The sequence below is a fragment of the Leucoraja erinacea genome, chromosome 1 (genome assembly GCF_028641065.1).
Source record: "Leucoraja erinacea ecotype New England chromosome 1, Leri_hhj_1, whole genome shotgun sequence".
Taxonomy (NCBI): Eukaryota; Metazoa; Chordata; class Chondrichthyes; order Rajiformes; family Rajidae; genus Leucoraja; species Leucoraja erinaceus.
Genome location: NC_073377.1, coordinates 118942685 through 118964130, shown reverse-complemented (window position 1 = coordinate 118964130; position 21446 = coordinate 118942685). Strand labels below are relative to the sequence as shown.

General features: G+C 42.6%; 1 protein-coding gene across 3 annotated transcripts in view; it reads right to left on the bottom strand.

Moving 5' to 3' along the window:
- The window catches only part of nrg1 (neuregulin 1), a 619668-nt gene that overhangs the window by 147560 nt on the left and 450662 nt on the right, over positions 1-21446 (bottom strand). For all 3 annotated transcript variants that reach the window (XM_055642174.1, XM_055642154.1, XM_055642164.1), the window contains one exon: positions 18108-18226. In XM_055642174.1, coding sequence (XP_055498149.1) covers positions 18108-18226 — 119 coding nt within the window. The remainder of the gene's footprint in view (positions 1-18107; positions 18227-21446) is intronic.

Sequence of the window (21446 nt, the reverse complement as noted above, 5' to 3'; positions counted from 1 at the left end):
ATCGGCGAGACCAAGCGCAGACTCGGGGATCATTTAGCTGAACACCTCTGCTCAGTCCACCTTAACCCACCTGATCTCCCAGTTGCTCAGCACTTTAACTCTCCCTCCCATTCCTAATCTGACCTTTCTGTCCTGGGCTTCCTTCATTGTCCGAGTGAGGCCCAGCACAAATTGGAGGAACAGCACCTCATATTTCCCTTGGGTAGCTTACACCCCAGCGGTATAAACATCAACCCCAGCGGTATTCTCGAACTTCAAATAGCTCTTGCTTTCCCTCTCTCTCTCCACCCCCCCCCCCCCCCCCTTCCCAGTTCTCCCACCTGTCTCTGACTACATTCTATCTCTGTCCCGTCCACTCCCCTGACATCAGTCTGAAGAAAGGTCTCAACCCGAAACGTCACCCATTCCTTCTCTCCAGAGATGCTGCCTGTCCTGCTGAGTTACTCCAGCATTTTGTGTCTACCTTCGATTTAAACCAGCATCTGCAGTTCTTTCACACACATATGTAATTAAGAACACACTTTGTTGTTATCGATTAATCGATTGATAGATGAATGGATCAATTGATCAATTGATTCAGCATGGAAACAGGCCCCTTGGCCCACTGAGTCCACGCCAACCATCAATTAACTCATTCACACAAGTGGGGAGTTATCCCGTTTTCGCATCCACACTCGACACACTAGGAGCAATTTAGAGCGTGCAATTAGCCTAAATCTTTGGGGATGCGAGAGGAAATTGGAGCACCCACAGGAAACCCACACGGTCACAGGGAGAACGTGCAAACTCCACACAGACTTCTCGTGTTGTGAGGCAGCAGCTCCACCACCTCCACCACTGTTTGCGTAGAACCAATTTTCCAAAACCCCGTACATTGCAGCCAATATCACAATATACTAATTATAAAAGAATTTCCACATGGGAAAGTGTAACGCTACCCAAAGTTAGTGTATTTACGCATCAGATCAAGGAATAGAAGCATGGGGGAGGTGCTATTAAACACCTTGAGTCTCTTCCACTCCTCAGTCACAACATTGTTGATCTATCTCTCAACTCCATATATCGGCCAAGAATTATTTCCAGAAATCTACTGGGAATTATGTCATTACGCACTGATCTCAAAGAATAGCAGGGAGAAGAATACCGGAAGCCTAACTTTGTTCTCGTTCCATAATGTTCTATCCATTCTCTTTGGCAAAACATGGCCCCAAACAAAGGGGCTCTTGCTGCATGAAGCCTCCCAATGCTAAATAAATGATGAAGCAAGATCCTAATCACAGACAATTACCCTTAACAGATGTTTTTAAATTGAATGGCTGTGGCATAAATCACTCCTTAAATGTATGGTTTAACAGAGCTGTATATATTATTTATATTGATGAAAATCTATAACATTTTGCATTGTTGCTTAGGGAAGCAGCTCAAGATCAAGTTATTGGCTGAAGAAAGTTTGTCAGTCCATTAGGAAATTAGCTTTTAATCCTGCCGGCACAGCTCTGCAGCAATAAGATTTATTAACAATAAAGCCTAAGGCCTTGGAGACAGACATGAATGTAGTCGGAGTAAATTAGCTGCAATTGAAATTCACCTCAAATTTAGGGGGCCTTCTGCTGCTTTGCTGCGTTCTGACAGTTCATTGCCTCCAGCCACCACTTGTTTGGCACTGGGATGTATGGTTGAGACGGCAGTATCACAAGCTACAGGACCATGTCATTGAGATATTGAGTAATACAGTGTGGAAACAGGCCCTTCAGCCCAACTTGCACACTCCGACCGACATGTCCCATCTACCATAGTCTCAGCTGCCTGCGTTTGACCCATATCCCTCTAAACCTGTCCTTTCCATGTACCTGTCTAAATGTTTCTTAAACTTTGTGATAGCACATGCCTCAACTATCTCCTCTGGCAACTTGTTCCAGACACCTATCACCCTTTGTGTAAAAATGTTACCTCTCATGTGCAAGAACAGTTGACCGCTAATGGTCGAGGTGGCCTCACCTTCACAATATGGCCCGGGTCTCTGGCACTGTAAGGCCTTTAGAAGGCATCTGAGGAGGAACTGTTCCACCTGGAGAGCTGAATATCTGCAATGCACTGTTGAAGAGGGTGGAGAATACAAAGTCGCTGACAGCATTTAAGAAGTCTTTAGGTGAGCACTTAAATCATCTAGGCTTAGAAGACTACAGGCCAAGTGATGGAAGATGGAAGTAAGAAGGATGGGTGCCCACTGGTCAGCATGAATGTGATGGGCCAAATGATGTATATCCTAATAAATTAAATCTGATATGCTGCGAAGAGAATTAACGGCAACCACAAAACAACGAGATTGTCATGAAAACACATCTGGTGCAATAATAACCTTCAGGGAAGAACATCTGCTATCGTTACCCATCTCCTGAATGAAGTGGAAAAATAAGAAACCATCTTCATGTTATGGGCAATAAATGACACCCTGACTGCACAGCTCATAATTCAAGGTACACAAAAATGCTGGAGAAACTCTGCGGGTGCAGCAGCATCTATGGAGCGAAGGAAATAGGCGACGTTTCGGGCCAAAACCCTTCTTCAGACTGTGGTATGACAGACTATGGTAGATGGGACATGTCGGTCGGAGTGTGAAATTCTTCATAATTCAAGGATAGTTTTTGTCCGAAAGGATTTAATGGCACGGCCATCTATCTGATAATTCTATGAATATTGTGTTTACAGGCCTGATATGCTGCTGCTATTTATGCCCCTGTCCCACTTAGGAAACCTGAACAGAAACCTCTGGAGACTTTGCGCCCCACCCAAGGTTTCCATGCGGTTCCCGGAGGTTTTTGTCAGTCTCCCTACCTGCTTCCACTACCTGCAACCTCCGGCAACCACCTGCAACCTCCAGGAACCGCACGGAAACCTTGGGTGGGGCGCAAAGTCTCCAGAGGTTTCCGTTCAGGTTTCCTAAGTGGGACAGGGGCATTAGAATGTCATTGCGATGTTGTCGGTAATATGAAAACTAAACACTCTTGCCTCGTGATAATTCCATCAAGATTTCTCAATTTGAGACAGAGTGACTCTTTTAAAAACTAGAGTACGAAAATTATACTGTAGTTCATAGGTAATAGGGGTGAAATTAGGCCAATCGGCCCACCATGTCTACTCCGTCATTCAATCATGGGTGATCTACTTTCCCTCTCAGCCCCATTCTCCTGTCCTCTCCCCATAACCCCTGACACCTGTACTAATCAAGAATCCATCATTCTCTGCCTTAAAACTATCCTGTGGCTGACTTCTGTGGCAATGAATTCCACAGATTCACCACCCTCTGCCTAAAGAAATTCTTCCTTATCTCCCTCCTAAAGGTACATCCTTTTACTCTGAGGTAATGACCTCCGATCCTAGACTTTCCCGCTACTGCAAAAATACATCCTCTCCGCATCCATTCTTCCCTCATCCTTCTAAACTCCAGCGAGTACAGGCCCATTGCCAACAAACGCTCATCATATGCTAACCCAATCATTCCTAGGATCATTTTCGTAAACCTCCTCTGGATCCTTTCCAGTGCCAGCACATACTTTCTCACATGTGGAACCCAAAATGGCTCACAATACTCCAAATGTTTCCTGAGAAACCATCTTTGCTTCATTTGATCGGAGGCTTCAGAATTCTCTCAGATAGTCATCTCCACGCCACACTGACTAACATCAAACAGTCTCATATGTTCTCACTTCTCTCTATTTTGTGGTGACAATATGGATTTTGTTTCTCTTAAGAAAATGTAGGGATAGGGCAAGAAAGGCTGAGGGGACAAATGGAACTAAAATTCTATCAATGTAAGATTTAGTGGGACACAGTGGTGCAGCAGAACAGTTGCTACCTTACAGTGACCGAGATCCAGGTTCATTTCTGACTAGGAGTGCTGTCTGTACGGAGTTTGTATGCACTCTCTGTGACCACATGGGTTTTCTCCGGGTGTTCCGTTTTCCTCCCACACTCCGAAGACATACAGATTTGTAAATTAATTGACATCTATAAATTGTCCATTCCAGGAGAGTGCTAGTATATGGGGTGATGGCTGGTCATTGACGACTCGGTGGGCCGAAGGGCCTGTTTCCACGCTGTATCTCTAAAGTCTAAAGTCAAGATAATGCCTTCAATACACAATTAAAAAAATCTCTTCATATTTTGATTGATTGATTGCAAGATACAGCATGGAAACAGGCCCTTTGGCCCATCAAGTCCATGCCAACCATCAATCACCTGTTCATATTTGTTCTATGTTATTCCACTTTCTCATCCCCCACGCACTCGTGGCAATTTACAGATGACAATTAACCTACAAACTCGCATGTCTTTTGGATGGGAGAGGAAACCAGAGCACCTGAAGGAAACCCACGTGGTCATAGGGGGAACGTACAACCTCCACATAGACAGTATCCAGGTACAGGATCGAACCCAGGTCTCTGGTGCTGTGAAGCAGTAACTCTACCAGCTGCACCAGTGGGAAACTACAGTTCTTGAAACACAGGAAAAAATACAAAAAAAAACAGGGTTGCGGCCTTCTCATTCTAACAATGTCATGTAACCCACTGGATTTGCAAGGTCGAAAGGGTCAAAATAACTTGGTTTAGTATGGAACCCTTCACGGCCCATTGTTGGCTTGGGAAGGTGTGATAACAAGTGGGATACAAGGATGCAGCCAGTGGAACTGGTAGTTTGACTAGGGTGGGGGAGGGGGGAAGGAGTGAGAGGGGAGGGGAAGGAATGCAGGAGTTATGTACTTGAAATTAGAGAAATCAATGTTCATACTGGGATGTAAGCTGTCCAAGCATAATGCAAGGTACTGTTCCCCCTCTCCCCACCTCTACTGAAGATGGGTCCCTACCCGAAATGTTATCTACTCTTTTTCTCCAGAATAGGTACCTGACCTGCTGAGTTACTCCAGCGTTTCGTGCCTATCTTTGCGATAAACCAGCACCTGCCATCCGATCCTACACAATAGGTTTTGATCGTTTTCAACTAACTAATACCCCATTGTAAGTATAAATATATAATAATTTTGAAAAGAATGTGCTAAAGTACGTAGAAATCATGTTTGACTATCATGTTCGGCACATATATTGTAGGGCCTGTTTCTGTGCTGTACGATTCTATGTTCTAAATATGTTGCCGGACTTCACCACGCATATCCACATACCTTCCTACACATTAGAACAATGTTTTCACCGATCTCCGTCGAAAGATATTTCCCCTGAACTTTATATTAAATGGAGCTATTTTAGGAGCTATTTTAAAATCTATAGGGCATCGTTTTGGAATTCCCCTTAAGTGAACACATCCCTCAGTGTCTCTCCTTCCTAGTTAATGGTTACAGGATCCGAAGTTTCTGCTTCTAAAATAACAGGCTCTTTCTCTTCATTGTTTAGACTGGAAGATGCTAGCAACGAAAAATACTTTAAATGGATAATTAATTGTGATGCTAATACATACAGCGGGAGCCTCATTAATCGACTTCAGGTCACAAGTTGTCAGATGCGCCCAGGCAAAAAATAACTGAGAATATTCACTCCAAATGATGTTTTTTTTGGATCAGTTTCAAAAGGAAGTTCAAGAAGAAATTGTAAATTGAAAGGGAACGGCGAACCTCTGAAATAACACAACCTTGGCCTTCCCTCCCTCTGCGCTTCTCAGACTTCCTGCCATTTTCATCCTTCATCCCTGTATCTGGAAGTCCACAGTCTAAACACCTGCGTCTGACCATCTGCTGCTCTGTAATTGGGTGCAGGCAGGACTGAGTGAAGCGTTGGGGCCTTGGGGAGATGCTTCAGGCCAGGCTCTATCATTGAATCTGACACTCCAATGCATGCTGCATGGCTGCTGCACTCTCAGAGATATCCCTCTTTCTGATGGGACATCAAACCAAAGACCCATCTGCTCTCTTAAGGTTGAAATGCAAGGATCCATGATATATTTTGAAGTAGCCCCCAGTGTCCCGGTCAATGTACCAACACCCAAAACAAATTTTCTAAATCCATTTTTTTTAACCATTTGATTTTTGTGGAATCGCACTGTGTACAAATTGCCTTCTGAGACTTAAACTTTGTCTGCTGTGTTTCCGACATTACTTCAATGACTAGACTTCAAAATACTTCACTGGCTCTTTGGGGATATAAAGATCATGAAAGGCCTTGTACAAATACAAGTCTGTCATTTTTATCCTTCCCCTCACCCTAATTAGAGCTACAAGTGCATGTTAGAAAAATCAATCCCCCATCAACATTGAAGCAGTCTCTATTTCGAGTAGGGCATTAGTTAATCCTGTTTACAGGGCTGAGCAAGAGAGAATAGTTATAGGTTAGTTCCAAGCTTGTACATATCTTAGGTGAAACATCATCAGCAAGACCTTGAAATGAGGAAAGAAAATGAATTAATGATCTTCACTGCACTCCTTCCAGCTTAACAGCATCCTTCCTATAGCAGGGTGACCAGAACTGAACATAATACTCCCAAATTGACCTCACCAATGTCTTGTACAACTATAACATCCTAACTTATATACTCAATATCCTGCCTGATGAAGGCCAATGTACAGAAAGCCTTCTTGACCACCCTACCTGCAGTGCCACTTCCAAGAAACTATGTATCTGCATTGCTAGATCCCTCTGCTCCACACTTGGAATATTATTCTGTCATCTTCATCAGCAATATCTATCCATGTATGCATTGGTAATATGTTCTAGTCATGGACAAGGGAAACTATTCCATATATTGATGGAAATATTTTATGTAATCAGAGTATTTTACTTGTTTGATTTGGCCATTGGCCATGCGCATCGAATAGCGAGCCCTGCGACCCAAACTGTGTGTGTTCCTGAAAACAATCATAAAGGAACACAGAACTATGCATTTCCAGCATCAGTGTACTTGCTTCCACTTATTTCCTGGTTTTGAATGAGCCTCATGGCAGCAATAACAATGAGCGTTTAGAGGGAGCCCACTCAACTGCTGAGGCAAAGGGTTGCGAGTTCAAGTCCCCACTGCAGGTACTTGACTGCATAACCTAGACCGAGATTCATATCGGGCGAGCGCTCCACTGTCAGAGATGCAGTTGCTTGGAGGAGAAGAGAGACAATTGTCTGCCCTCTCAAAGTGAAAGCAAATATTTTGTAACAGGAATGGCAAGGGAATTCTGCCTGGAGTTTTGGCCAGTATTTATCATTCAAGCAACACCACTAAAAAACATATTATCTGCTCGTTAGAAGATTGCTCTTTGCAAGAGTTTTGACGTGTGAATAGACTGCTTCATTTTCTACATTGTGACAGGAAATTATTTAAAAGTAAATAATTGGTTTAAAGCTCTAAGGGATGTTCTACGGCCATAGAAGACAATGTATAAGTGCTAGTAATTATTTAATACATATATTTATAACAATGTAATATGTATAAATATAGGCTTTAGTCTTGATAAAAAAAAGCTCAAATTATGTTGATTGTTTCCCTGTAGAGCATATACTGTAACTAGGATCTTCTTAGGCTGTAACCTTATCAAGACAGTTGGGGAAACTCCTCCATTGGCTCCACACACACACACACACATTACATTTAACATATTATAAAGAAAACCTACAGGCACTCTGAAAGGAAAACGGAAAATACCAGAGAAAATGCTGGAGAAGTTCAACAGGTTAGGCAGCATTTGCAGAGGGAGAAACAGGGCTAGCAATTCGCATCAACGCCCTTTCATGAGAACAGGGAAAGTCCAAGATCAAACACATTTTTTAATGCTCGCAAAGGGAAAACAGATGGAAAGAAAATCTGTCCTTGGGCAAAAAACATTAGGTTTCTGGGCGGTCCTTTCATAAGCTAGAGTATTGCCCTCTACCACTTTGCGGATATTGGGCTTTGTCTATGGAACTGGAGCACTACAATCCTGAGAATTATATTCTGCACTCTGTATCTTCCCTGTTGCTCCATCTATTGGACTTGAATTTGACTTGATTGTATTGATGCAAGGATGGAGCAGGCGGCAGAGGTGGGAATGGCCCAAGAAAGCAGGATTTGCTTTTTGAAGGATTTCTACAGTTCGGGGGTTTATTACCATGTAGACAGTTGGGGCATATGTAGAATACACACAAACTGCACAATGTCAGTCAATGGACTTTAAAGGCTTTGAATCTGCTTGGGATGGTTATCGGAGCCGCAATAAGTACTTTAAACACAAGAACATTCTCTCAAACTATCCTAAGGGGGGGCGGCGTGATGGTGCAACAATAGAGTTGATGCCTTACAGTCCCAGATTTGATCCTGACTACGGGTGCTGTCTGTATGGAGTTTGTTTGTTCTCTCCGTGACCGCATGGGTTTTCCCTAGGTGCTCCGGTTTCTTCCCACATACTAATGTCATACACGTTTGTAGGTTAATTGGCTTCAGTAAAAAAATGTAAATTGTCCCTAGTGTAGGATAGTGTTAGTGTACGGGGTGATCGCTGGTTGGTACGGACTGAAAGGCCTGTTTCCGAGCTGTATTTCTAAACAAAACTAAAGTGGACTTCTATTGCAGATTTAGCTCAACAGTATTTGGTGTGGCTCTGAACACATGCTCTCAATCCATCTGAATGCATGCTTCGTTCAATTTACTTGACTTGATGTGACAGGAGCCATTTAGTGACAGAGTGCCATGCGTCATACAAAGCAACACATATTCAAGGGATATCAATGAGAAATGAAGGAGAAAGTTCATCGGTTTCTTAACAAATATTTTGGCTCCAGGGTAATTCCTACCTTGTACCCGACGGCCAGATTTCCATTACTCCATATTTCTACCCCACCGCTAAAGCACAACAAAATAGAGATCTTAATGCCATTTCATGTGGCTAAATCGAGTAATGGTCTCAAACACAGTAAATGAGTTTCACTCGCAACCCATTATTTGATGCAGTGGTTCAATGCTTCTGTTCACTGGCATTTCCCAGTCGAAATAGGAAATTTATTTGTGACATTTCTCAACATAGGAGGCACAGAGCAGTGTAATAATGTGCCAACATGCAATGTCGCACACTGTAGGCATACTCACTCTATTAAGGAGAAGTGACACAGAACTCCCACCCCCTAATCATCCCTGGACGTTATTCCTTGGAGAGCCGGAAGTCAAGGGCTGATCTTATTAAGGTGTGCAAACTCATAGGGGGGGATCCCACAGTACTCAAGGGGGTGGCTCTAGAAATCATGGACGCATTGGTGATAATTTTCCAATGTTCTATAGATTCAGGATCAGTTCCTGTGGATTGGAGGGTAGCTAATGTTATCCCACTTTTCAAAAAAGGAGCGAGAGAGAAAACGGGAAATTATAGACCAGTTAGCCTGACATCGGTTTTGGGGAAGGGCTGGAGTCAATTATTAAAGAAGTAACAATGGTGCATTAGGATAGCAGTAAAAGGATTGGTTCAAGTCAGCATAGATATATGAAGGGGAAATCCTGCTTGACTAATATTGTGGATTTTTTTGAGGATGTGACAAGTAAAATGGATGAAGGAGAGCCAGTGGACTTTCAAAAAGCCTTTGATGAGGTCCCACAGGAGATTAGTGGGCAAAATTAAAGCACATGGTATGGGGATTGCATATTGACATGGATAGAGAATTGGTTGGCAGACAGGAAACAAAGAGTAGGAATAAACATGTCCCTGGCAGATTGGCAGGAAGTGGTGAGTGGCATGCCACAAGGCTCGGTTCTACGGCCGCAACTATTTACAATATATAATAATGATTTAGATGATGGCATTAAAAGTAACACTAGCAAATTTGCAGATGACACAAAGCTGGGTGGCAGTGTGAACTGCAAAAAGGATGCTAGGAGGTTGCAGGGTGACTTGGACAGGTTGAGTGAGTGGGTGCAGATGCAGTATAATGTAGATAAATGTGAGGTTATCCACTTTGATGGCAAGAACAAGGAGGCAGATTATTATCTCAATGGTGTCAGATTTGTAAAAAGGGAAGTGCACCAAGACTTGGCTGTCCTTGTTCACCAGTCACTGAAAGTAAATATGCAGGTACAGCAGGCAGTGAAGAAAGCTAATGGCATGTTGGCCTTCATAACAAGAGGATTTCAGTATAGGAGTAAAGAGGTCCTTCTGCAGTTGTATCGGGCCCTGATGAGACCACATCTGGAGTATTGTGTGCAGTTTTGGTCTCCTAATTTGAGGAAGAACACTTGCTATTGAGGGAGTGCAGCACAAGGTTAATCCCCAGGATGGGGGGGGGACTGTCATATGAGGAAAGATTGGAAAGACTGGGCATGTATTCACTGGAATTTAGGATGAGAGGATATCTTATAGAATCATATAAAATTATAAAAGGACTGGACAAGTTAGATGTAGGAAAATTGTTCCCAATGTTGGGGGAATCCAGAACCAGGGGCACAGTCTAAGAATAAAGGGGAGGCCATTTAAAACTGAGATGAGGACAAAAAAAATGTTTTCACCCAGAGAGTTGTGAATTTGTGGAATTCTCTGCCACAGAAGGCAGTGGAGGCCAATTCCCTGGATGCATTTAAAAGAGAGTTAGAGCTCTTGGGGGTAGCCGAATCAAGCGGTATGGGGAGAAGGCAGGCACGGGTTACTGATTGTGGATGATCAGCCATGATCACAATGAATGGCGCTGCTGGCTCGAAGGGCCGAATGGCCTCCTCGTGCACCAATTCTCTATATTTCTATGAACAATTAGGGTGAATGCACTCTTTTACCCACGGTGGGGGAATTTTTTAAAATAAGGTCATAGGTTTAAGGTGAGAGACAAGATTTAATAGGAACCGGATTGGGCAACTTTTTCACTCAGAGGGTGGGTATATGGAATGAGCTGCTAGGAAGAGGTAATTGAGGCAGATACTTTAACAGCATTTAAAAGACAGGGGTTGGAAAGGCTTAGATGGATATGTGGCAATATTGTTCGACATGGACAAGTTGGGCCGAAGTGCCTGTTTCTGTGCTGTATGCTCCTTTACCTTCTTTTGTATACACCTCTAATCCCCAAGTCACTTACTTCCCATTTACCCCCCCCCCCCCCCCCCCCCCCCCCCACTTCCAAACAAACCCTTTCCCCCACCCCCCTTTCCACCCATAGCCCTTCATCTGGCTTTTCATTTCTTTTCTCTTTTCTCCTAATCTAATACCCTTTGTTTCCTTTGTCACTTACTCCACCAATTTGCCAATTAACACATAGCTGACTTTATGGGCCGGTATCTCAGACCTCCCTCGCTCCCTCCCTCCCCAAGGCCCAGCAAAACCAAGCCGCAAGCCTCTGAAACCAAGGGTGCTGGAAAGTCGGCAGTAGACCTATATAAAAGCCTTCCTCCTCTCTATATCCACTCCCTTCCCCACCCTTTCACCTGTGTTCTCTACAATACCCATCTCCCTGCCTCCTTTGACCTCATGTCCATGGCAACCCGGATCAGTGGGCAAGTGTCACGGGCATAGCCTGTCCAGGAGGCAGCAGTGAGTGTGAAGCACCAGGGTTGGGTTTCAGTGCTCTTAAATTGAGTAAAATATGACAGTGATTTCTTAAGCGATTTATTTAGTTGACTTCTGATTAGGCTTTTTACCAAATTCAATTAAAAATTTTTTTTTTAAAAAATCAGGAGAAATCAGATTACCAGATATATAGTAATATATCCCACCCCACGTCATACAATCATTTAGTGATAAGGAAAGACAGGTGTGAACTTGAATTGTTTACGTATGTGTGAGTTTACGCAAGTTGCATATTGCATAAGGTGGGGAGCGACCACATGTTTTTCAGGCAGGCAAGAAATAATTATCTTCATGTTGATTGATTAATAAGACTCAATCTAAAATCTTATAGAGCTTCGGAGAATATTTAGAAACTCTTAAACTTGAGCAATATTAGAAGGAACTGATGGATTATTTTTCTTGTAATACCTGTGGCATTTATCTATCAGAGTTAAAATTAGTGTCAGCAATTGCATAGACACCAGAAGATCCTTTAGGGCATAGCCTTCCAAAGAGGTCCGCTCCACACTATTAGTTTAGTTTAGTTTAGAGATACCGTGCGGAAACAGGCCCTTCGGCCCACCAGGTCCATGCCGACCAGCAATTCCCGCATATCAACACAATCCTACACACACTAGGGACAATATTTCCATTTACCAAGCCAAGTTACCTACATACTTGTACATCTTTGGAGTGTGGGAGGAAACCGAAGATCTTGGAGAAAACCCATGCAGGTCACGGGGAGAACGTACAAACTCTGTACAGGCATCACACATAATCGAACCCGGGTCTCAGGCGCTGCAAGGCAGCAACTCTACTGCTGGGCCACCATGCCACAGAGCATTATATATGATAGTCAGCAAAGCAACTGAGCATGAAAATGAAAATAACCGAGTAAATGAATTTATTAGAGAAGTGCAACAAAGTAAAGACCAATAAATGTTTCACAGTAGGAGAGAAATGTACCTCCTTAATTTAAGCTATTTTTTAAATGGCTGGTTCCGTTCTCATGGAAATATTTGAGTTGCTTTACAATGAGGAAATCTTTGGGTTTATTGTTGTCACACGTATCGAGGTACAGTGAAAAGCTTAGTTTTGCATGGCATCCAAGCAGATCAGATAATACCATACACAAATACAAGTCAGTCAAACTCAAGTAAAAAAATATTTAAAAGAGTAGAGTGATTGTACCAGATGATAGTAGATCCTTCTCTGGGAAGTCGCCACCTCCGCACCAGTTTGCATTGCCATCTTCCGTCTATAGCTGCTGAGCAACGGACTCAAAATGAATGCCGAGGGTGTTGGATATTAGGAGAAGTGTGAAAGGGAGATGATTGGGACTCCAGCATTCAAATAGGGGGACCCTAAGCCTCTAAAGCTTCAATGGTCTAATGCTCAGAAGCATGGATTCGGTTTCATCATGAGAAAGGTTCATCTATTGATTATCTTGTAGTTTTCTTATAGGAAAATCCCCCAAACTTGTACCAACAATGCTACCTCTCTTACTGAAAGGGGTTGTCATCGAGTGTAGGTAGAAGTAGGTACCAAGTTCTTCCGTGACTGGGCAATGTCTATTGTTGAAATGGACAGAGGATACAGGGCAATCTCTCTGCTCACAGCAACACACACATCAGACACATTCACTTCCAATGCAATTTCTTGATCAGCAGTTTGGAATCCCAGCTGAATATCCCATTTAATGGGAGCATTGCTACCTTTGGCCCGACCAAGAACACAGACTGCCGAGAGTAGGTTTTTCAGCAATTGAAGGTCAATCACTAATCCAAAATAATTCCACAAACCCATTCTCATAGGTCATACAGCATGGAAACAGGCCCATCAGCCCAACTTGCCCACATCGACCAACATGTCCCATTTACATTAGCCCCGCCTGCACTGCCTTGGCCCATATCTCTCAAAACCTATACTATCCATGTACCTGTCCAAATGTTTCTTAAACGTTGCAATAGTACCTGCCCCAACTACATCCTCCAGCTGCTCATTCCATTCATTCACCACCCTTTGTGTAAAAAAAAGTTAGCCCTCAGGTTCCTATTGAATCTTTCTCCCTCATCTTAAACCTATGTCCTCTGCTTTTTGATTTGCCTGCTCTTGGCAAGAGACTCTGCGTTTACCCGATCCATTTCTCTTGAATGATGTAGGATACAACTGGTTGCTTTATAAATTCAAATAAACCAGATGGGAGAAGAAAAATTAAAAAGAGCCATTTCGCTATGCAACTTGTGAATACAAAATTTGGTGTTAATAAATGATCGGGTGGATGTCGGCCAAATTAAGAGTAGGTCACAGATTTCTGTAATGATGAAAAAAATTGGCTTCTTCTTTCTCAATAACTCAGACTTGCTTCAACACAACTTCTGTGCCTGGGCAAATAACAGGTAGGGGTGTCCAGTTACTGCAGAGATGTTACTGTGTGTGCTTCACATTTCAGGCAGGTAACTTCTCTTGCCAACAAAAATGTCATAAAAACCAAATTTATAGGAACAATATCCTGCATTAAAGTACAGCAAATGTGCCGATAAGTGCACCTTTCCTTTTAAAAAACAGACAAATTATTTACCTTAAATGGAGAACATATCTCCCCCAATTAAACATCTTAGTTGGTGAGATAAACTGCACAAAGCTTTGGAGTTTGTGCATGCATGACTTCACCCGTGTCTAACGGTTGGACGCAAGCCATTGAACTACACAAGATGCATTATCAAGCATAGCGCCTCAGAATGGGCTCCAACAAGTTTTCTGTGGTATTAGTGACCTTCATGCTCGCTTCAGCAATATTAATTCCACATCTACTATTTCAATCGTGAAAGGAATGGGACTGAAAAATCCACGTAAACAATGCAAGGTATGAGGAAAGGTTCAGCCCAACCCAAGTGCCATTCCCATGCTGACCTTTCTGTACTGGGCCTCCTCCAATGTCAGAGTGAGGCCAAATGCAAATTGGAGGAACAGCACCTCACATTTTGCTTGGTCAGCTTACAACCCAGAAGTATCAATCTTGATTTATCTAACTTCAAGTAACCCTTGCAACCCACCCCCCCCTCACCCCCCTCTCTCCATCCATCACCTACCCAAGTCGTACTAGCTTCAAATTCGTCTTGTTGAGTCTCATTGTCAATACTCTTTTTCACCTATCTCATAAGCTCACAATGGTCTGTTTTCTTTACCATCATAACTTTCTTGTATTTCTTTCATTCATTCGTTTTGTATCTCTCTATATCACCGTCTATATCTCTCGTTTCCCTTTCCCATGACTCAGTCTGAAGAAGGGTTTCAAACCAAAACGTCACCTGTTCCTTTTTTCTGGAGATGTTGTCTGACCCGCTGAGTTACTCTAGCATTATGTGTCTATCTTTGGTGTAAACCAGCATCTGCAGTTCCTTTCTGCACACTGTCTGTGTTTGAGCTGCCCTGGAATGCAAGTGATGCTTCATTCGTAGAAAACATCAGGAGATTTATAGAAGAATTTTAACACGCAAACAAAACTGATACAATAACCTTGTCCAAAATTAACTTAATGCTGCGAAATTCAAATCACTTTCAGATCCATTTTCAGACTGCTAACACAAGCCAAGCACCTGTTGCCAGCCTCAGTAAATGTTATTGAATCTTTATGTTAAATAAATGATTTTCATGTATGAGTAGTAAATATAGTATTTACTCCTGATCACTGGAAGTCCTAACAAATGAGTGGCTCTGGGCCTATATTCGCAGAAGTTAGGATGAGGGGCGATCTCATTGAACTAACACACAATGAAAGGCCTGGATAGAGATGTAGAGAGAATGTCCCCAGTAGTGGGAGAGTCTAGGACCAGATGGCACAGCCTCAGAATAAAAGAACATACCTTTAATATGGAGATAAGGGGGAATTTCTTTAGCAAGAGGGTAGTGAATCTGTGGAATTCATTGCCACAGACGGCAGTGGCCAAGTCATTGGGTGTTTTTAAAGTGGAGATTGATAGGCTCTTGATTAGTAAGGACGTTAAAGTAGATAAGGTAGGATAATGGGGTTGAGGGGGATAAATAGACCCCATGATCGAATGGCAGAGCAGTCAATGGGCCGAATGGCCTAATTCTGCTCCTATATCTTATGTCTGTGAACTTAAATACAGCATCAGGCAAATTCCTGACATGATGTTCAAAGTCCTGCCAATTTTCTTAAAGCACTCTGCTCCATAAATTCAATTGAAGATTCAGGATTGAAGATGATTCTAAATCACTCTGTGGGTTTGCATTCAAAGCTTGTGCACTGTAATAATTCAATGTCTAAAGAGCATAAAGACTGAAGTAATCCCAGAATTCAGCCACAGATAGGATTTCCACTGACAGGTTTGGTTGATGCCCTGAAGTACAAGAGCTGGTCCCAGATGTACTTCACCAATGACAGGCTTCAAATGAATGCTCATTGATCACTATTGGGAACAAATCAGAGTCGGTTCTGTACAGATTACTCTGCCTTTGATGGAAGCTGAGACAGTCTCAAAACCCAATCATGACACCTTTAACATGGGTATTTTAAAAGCAAAGGATGAAATTTGCTTTCGCATTGCTTTATTGTGTAGATCTTCTGGTCATTGACATACACAAGATTTTCACAATTGTACAGCATATTTTCATTATCATTGCTGAGAGGGGAAAACAAGAAGGGGGCATCAAGAAGAAAATTATTATCCTGCACAAAACAGCATTAGTACTAAGAACTACCTTCCACAGTAAAGTTAGCAACACAACTTTAAATAAATAAAGTATGCACAGAGGCCTCTTGTTGGCAAAAACGCACCATACTCTACAAAGGCATTTAGAGAGATAAAGTAATTTGCTTGTCAGCAAATTATTTCTGCATGTTTGCTTCCATAAAGATGTGTTGGCTAATGTATCATGCCCTAGTGACCAAGAACACATTTCTTCCTTTTGGTCTGCACTAATTGATCTTCAATTGTTTTCCATTCTTTCATCAAGTATAGTTTTTATTTTTTTATTACAAAGGGTAAAAAGGGAACAGGACAATTGATCCAGGAGAGTGATGATATACTGTATAAGAAGTAACTGCAGATGCTGGTTTAAACCGAAGATAGACACAAAAAGCTGGAGTATGGGGATAGCGGAGTCAGGGGATATGGGGAGAAGGCAGGAACAGGGTACTGATTGGGGATGATCAGCCATTACCACGTTGAATTGCGGTGCTGGCTCGAAGGGCCGAATGGCCTACTCCTGTACCTATTGTCAACTGTCTATTGTAACTCAGTGGGACAGGCATCATCTCTGGAGAGAAGGAAGGCGACGTTTCAGGTCGAGACCCTTGATATACTCCCTAGTTTAACATTGGACACCTTATTTATACATTTGCTCTTGACCTTCTATTTATACTTTAGTAATACAGTCTTTTTTAGAGACAGGCCTTTTGGCCTACTCAGTCCGCACCGACCAGTGAGCACCCCTTACACTATCCTTACACACACTAGGGGCAATTTTACAACTGACCAAAACCAATTAACCTACAAACCAGTACGTCTTTGCTGTGTGGGAATAACCAGAGCACCTGGAGAAAACCCACGTGGTTACAGGGAGAACGTACAAAACTACGCACAGACAGCACCCGTAGTCAGGATGGAACCCGGGTCTCTGGCACTGCAAGGCAGCAACTCTACCGTTGAGCCACTGTGCCGCCCCTTATAATGAAAGCTTCCTGCGTACGTATGTCATCATGTAACTTCACTCTCAACTCACTAGAGGCATGATAAGGTTAGGGGAAAAGGATCATTAACACAGGTTTACATAACCAGCTACCACTACAAATGTGGACACAGACACTTCCAATGAGCGGTTTCTGGCAAAGCTGGACTTTGGTGGAAACACAGAGCAGTTAACAGCAAACTTGCAGCAAGTACAATATCCCGTCTGATTGTCTTTCACCAATATAAAACCAGACACAGAGTTAATGGGCTGTTGATTAACTATCCAGCAACATCATTTTTCCTCCAGAACCTTATTTAGACGCACATGATGTTTGGGCTTAAAGACTACTCTCCAACTCATTTTGCCTGGATACTCAATGATAGTTAACTTCAAAGTATCACTTTAAGAGGCCTTGGTCACATTCTTTCTCATGATGTCACAAGAATTGGAGAGTTTAAAAAAATCCATCATTTCAATTTGCCTTGAGTTGCAAAATGAAGCAATAATTTTTTTTTACCATTAGGCAAAATGTAAAGTAACTTGGCTTCTATGTCTCATATATTATGTAGTTAGGCATAACAATCTAATTTATTTGATAATCTTTCATTGTTCTTTACAGAAATTCAAATATACAATTTCAGCAGAAATTGGTTACCACTGAACAAACCCTTTCATCACACTTAGGCACTGTGCCAGCTGAGTTCCTTGAACTATCCTTTAAATTCTTTCACTTATTGCACATCTACTCTTTAAAACGGCAAAAAGCTCCCGCTATCACAGGAAACAACAGTGTGCGGGGCCAATACAGAGTTAACAAACAGCATACATTCACCTGCCTAAGGTATCACCGTTTAGTACCTCATTAGCCTGGTGACTTTGAACGGGTACAGCCCCACATCCATCTATGAGGGATCAATGAAATCACACTTACCAGGAGTAACAGCAACGTTGCTGTTTGAGGAGTCTTCACCTTGCTTATTGATAGCTGTGCAGGTGTAGCTTCCGGCGTGGGATGGCTTTGCTTTCCTTATCACAAGTTCAGACACCTTCCTGTAAACGCAGTAAAACACACTTTCACTTTGCTGAAGAGCTGATGCGAAGAAAATAAAAAGCTAATGTGCAGCTGTCGGGTTTAAATAGATGTCCTCACACCAAGATGCCCGGGAGGAGAGGTGCCTGGAACTCCCAGTGGTAGGGAATTGAACGAATGATACTAGAGTGAAGACATGAATGAGGATTCTGAATATACAGCTTAATGCTGCCCCTGAACTAAAGAGGAACGGAGGCCCTTGCAATAAATGGCAGTCGATGTCCAGGCCACAGGGAGGTGAACGTGGTCCTCTGCAGCAGAGACTGACACCAGGCTCTTGCAGCAGAGGTGAAGGTAATGCCAATGCAGCAGAGGTGAAGGCAAGTCCAATGCAGCAGAGGTGAACGCAAGTCCAATGCAGCAGAGGGGCACCTGCAGCAGAGGTGAACTCCGACAGAGGGAACTGATATTTTAGGTTTAGGTTTAAGATTGTCACATGCACCAAGGTACAGTGCTTTGCATACTATCTAATCAGATCTGATGGAGTCATAGGAATTACAAGTCTATGCCGACCAAGATCCGCATCTAAGATAGTCCCATTTGCCTGTATATCCCCATATCCTTCCAAACTTTTCCTATCTATGAACTTGTCCAGGTTCTTCTAAAAGTTGTTGTAGAACCTGCCTTAACTACCTCCTCTGGCATCTCATTCCATATACTCACCACCCTCTGTGTGAAGCAGTTGCCCCTTGGGTTCCTATTAAATCTTTCTGCTCTCACCTTAAACCTAGGTCCCTTGGTTCTTGATTCTGCCACACAGATTAAAGAACATGATTTTATACACCTCTATAAAATCACCCCTCGGTCTCCTGTGCTTAAATCAATCAAGTCCTAGCTTGTCAAACCTCCCCCTATAACTGCCCCTCAAATCCTGTCAGCATCCTCATTTATCTTATTTGGAGTCTTTCCAGCTTAACAATATCTTTCCTATAGCAAGGTGACCAAAATGCAGTCACCAGTGCCATATACAACTGTAACATTGCATTCAACCTTCTATACTCCATACCCTGACTAATGAAGGGCAATTTACCAAAGGCTTTCTTGACCACCCCATCAACCTGTGACATCACTTTCAGGGACCTGCACTCCTAGATCCCTCTGCTCTTCACTGCTCTCCAGGGCACTGCCATTGACTGCGAAGGTCCTTGGTTTCACAAAATGCAACACCTGACACAGTGGTATGAATATTGCTTTCTCTACTTCAAGTAATTCCTGCATTCCCTCTCTCTCCATCCATCCGCCGCCCAAGTCGCACCAGCTTCCAGTTCTCACCCAGCAAACTGCTGACAATGGCCTGTTTCCTTTATCATCGTCACTTTATGAATCTTTCAATCATTGTTCTCTATCGCTCTACATCATCGTCAATATCTCTCGTTTCCCTTTCCTGTGACTTTCAGTCTGAAAAAGGGCCTCGACCTGAAACATCACCCATTCCTTCTCCCCAGAGATGCTGCATGTCCTGATGAGTTACTCCAGCATTTTGTGTCTATCTTCAGAGTAAACCAGCATCTGCAGTTCCTTGCTACACACCTCACACTTATCTGCATTAAACTCTATTTACCATTCCTCAGCCCACTTGCCCAGTTGACACCATCCTGCTGTAATTTTTGATAACCATCTTCGCTCTCTATGAGATCATCCACTTTAGTGTCATCTGCAAACTTACTAATCATGCCTTGAGCATTCTCATCCAGTAATACTACACATCTATAATGGACTATATAATAATATAATTCCTCAACACAATCGTCAAACTCAAGTACATTGGTGAAGCAAATGAGCAGATACAAAGTGTAGAACATAGTGTTAGAATTGTAGCACATCAGTTCCATAGACAAAGTCTAATGTTTCCAATGGGGTAGAGGTGATTTGGACATTAACCAAGCTTATGGAGAAAATAAAAAATCACACTGCACTTTGAACAAAGCTGAAGTTAAGTTAATGCGCTCCAGAGTGAAGAAATCCACCAGGAAGGAAAAGTTAAATTACTCCAGGCCCGTTCTTTAACAGCCGTTGTCATGAAGTGGAAAGTTGCTACATATGTATAATAAGGATTTTCTTCAGCAATGAGGTTGAAGAATCTTGTTGGCATGGAGCGAGTTCCATATCTAACCAAACAGTAGTTGCTTAATGATGACACAATATGCCAAGGGCAGGGAATGCTCTGTTCCACAGTCCTGACATTCTTCATTCCTTTTCTCTTTCCAAAACTGGCAAAGAGGTTAATGTTTTTGTTGAAATTAACGTAATGTTTTTATTTAAAAAAAAATCTTGAACAGCCCAGAGCGCAGAACCTTCTTGCTGCCCAGACAAAAATCTATCCCTCAACATAAATTATATTTTGGCCGTTATCACATTAATGTGTGTTAGGATTTGTTTTGCAGGTTGAGTGTTCACTTTCTGCACAATAGAAGTGAGAATACCTTAAACCTACTGTGCATAAATCTCTTTGGGAAACACTTTGAAAAACTTTGATTAAACCTCTTATTTTTAGCATGCAGAAATATTACCCTTTTGAAATCATCTATGGATGCCAATTCTATTTACCTCACTGTTTGATTGAATCATGGTTCACATATTAAGAATCAACCGCATGATTAGACAAAGTTTAATCCTTGGTCAGTGTTGAGCCGTGACAGAGTGTGTGGCTAATTCGAGATTATCATTCTTAACACTTTGTTCAGAGTCATTCCCTCAGGACTGAGCATGACCTGCTTATCCTCTGGTTTTGTGGATTCTGATGTGGCCAATGCAACCAATGCGGAAACTGCTGACACTTCCATAGGAAGGGCAAGAGGTGGGTGGGTAGGTGATTTGTCAGATGGTGCCAATTATACCGGACTGCTCTGCACTTCCAATACACAGAGCAAGAATCTCCGAACGTTCCCAAATCTTCCTTCATCACTTTGAGCCTCCTAACTGTTGGATTGCTTTCACTTGAATGCCAGAGGTTGAGGGGAGACCGGACAGAAGTACATAACATTATCAGAGGCATAGGTAGGTTCTGACTGTCTACCATTTCTCCCAGGATGGAAAAATAATATATTGGAGGGTACAGTTTAAAGGTGAGAGTTGCAAAGTTTAAAAGGATTTGAGAAGGAACTGCAGATGCTGGAAAATCGAAGGGCTGGAGAAACTCAGCGGGTGCAGCAGCATCTATGGAGCGAAGGAAATAGGCAA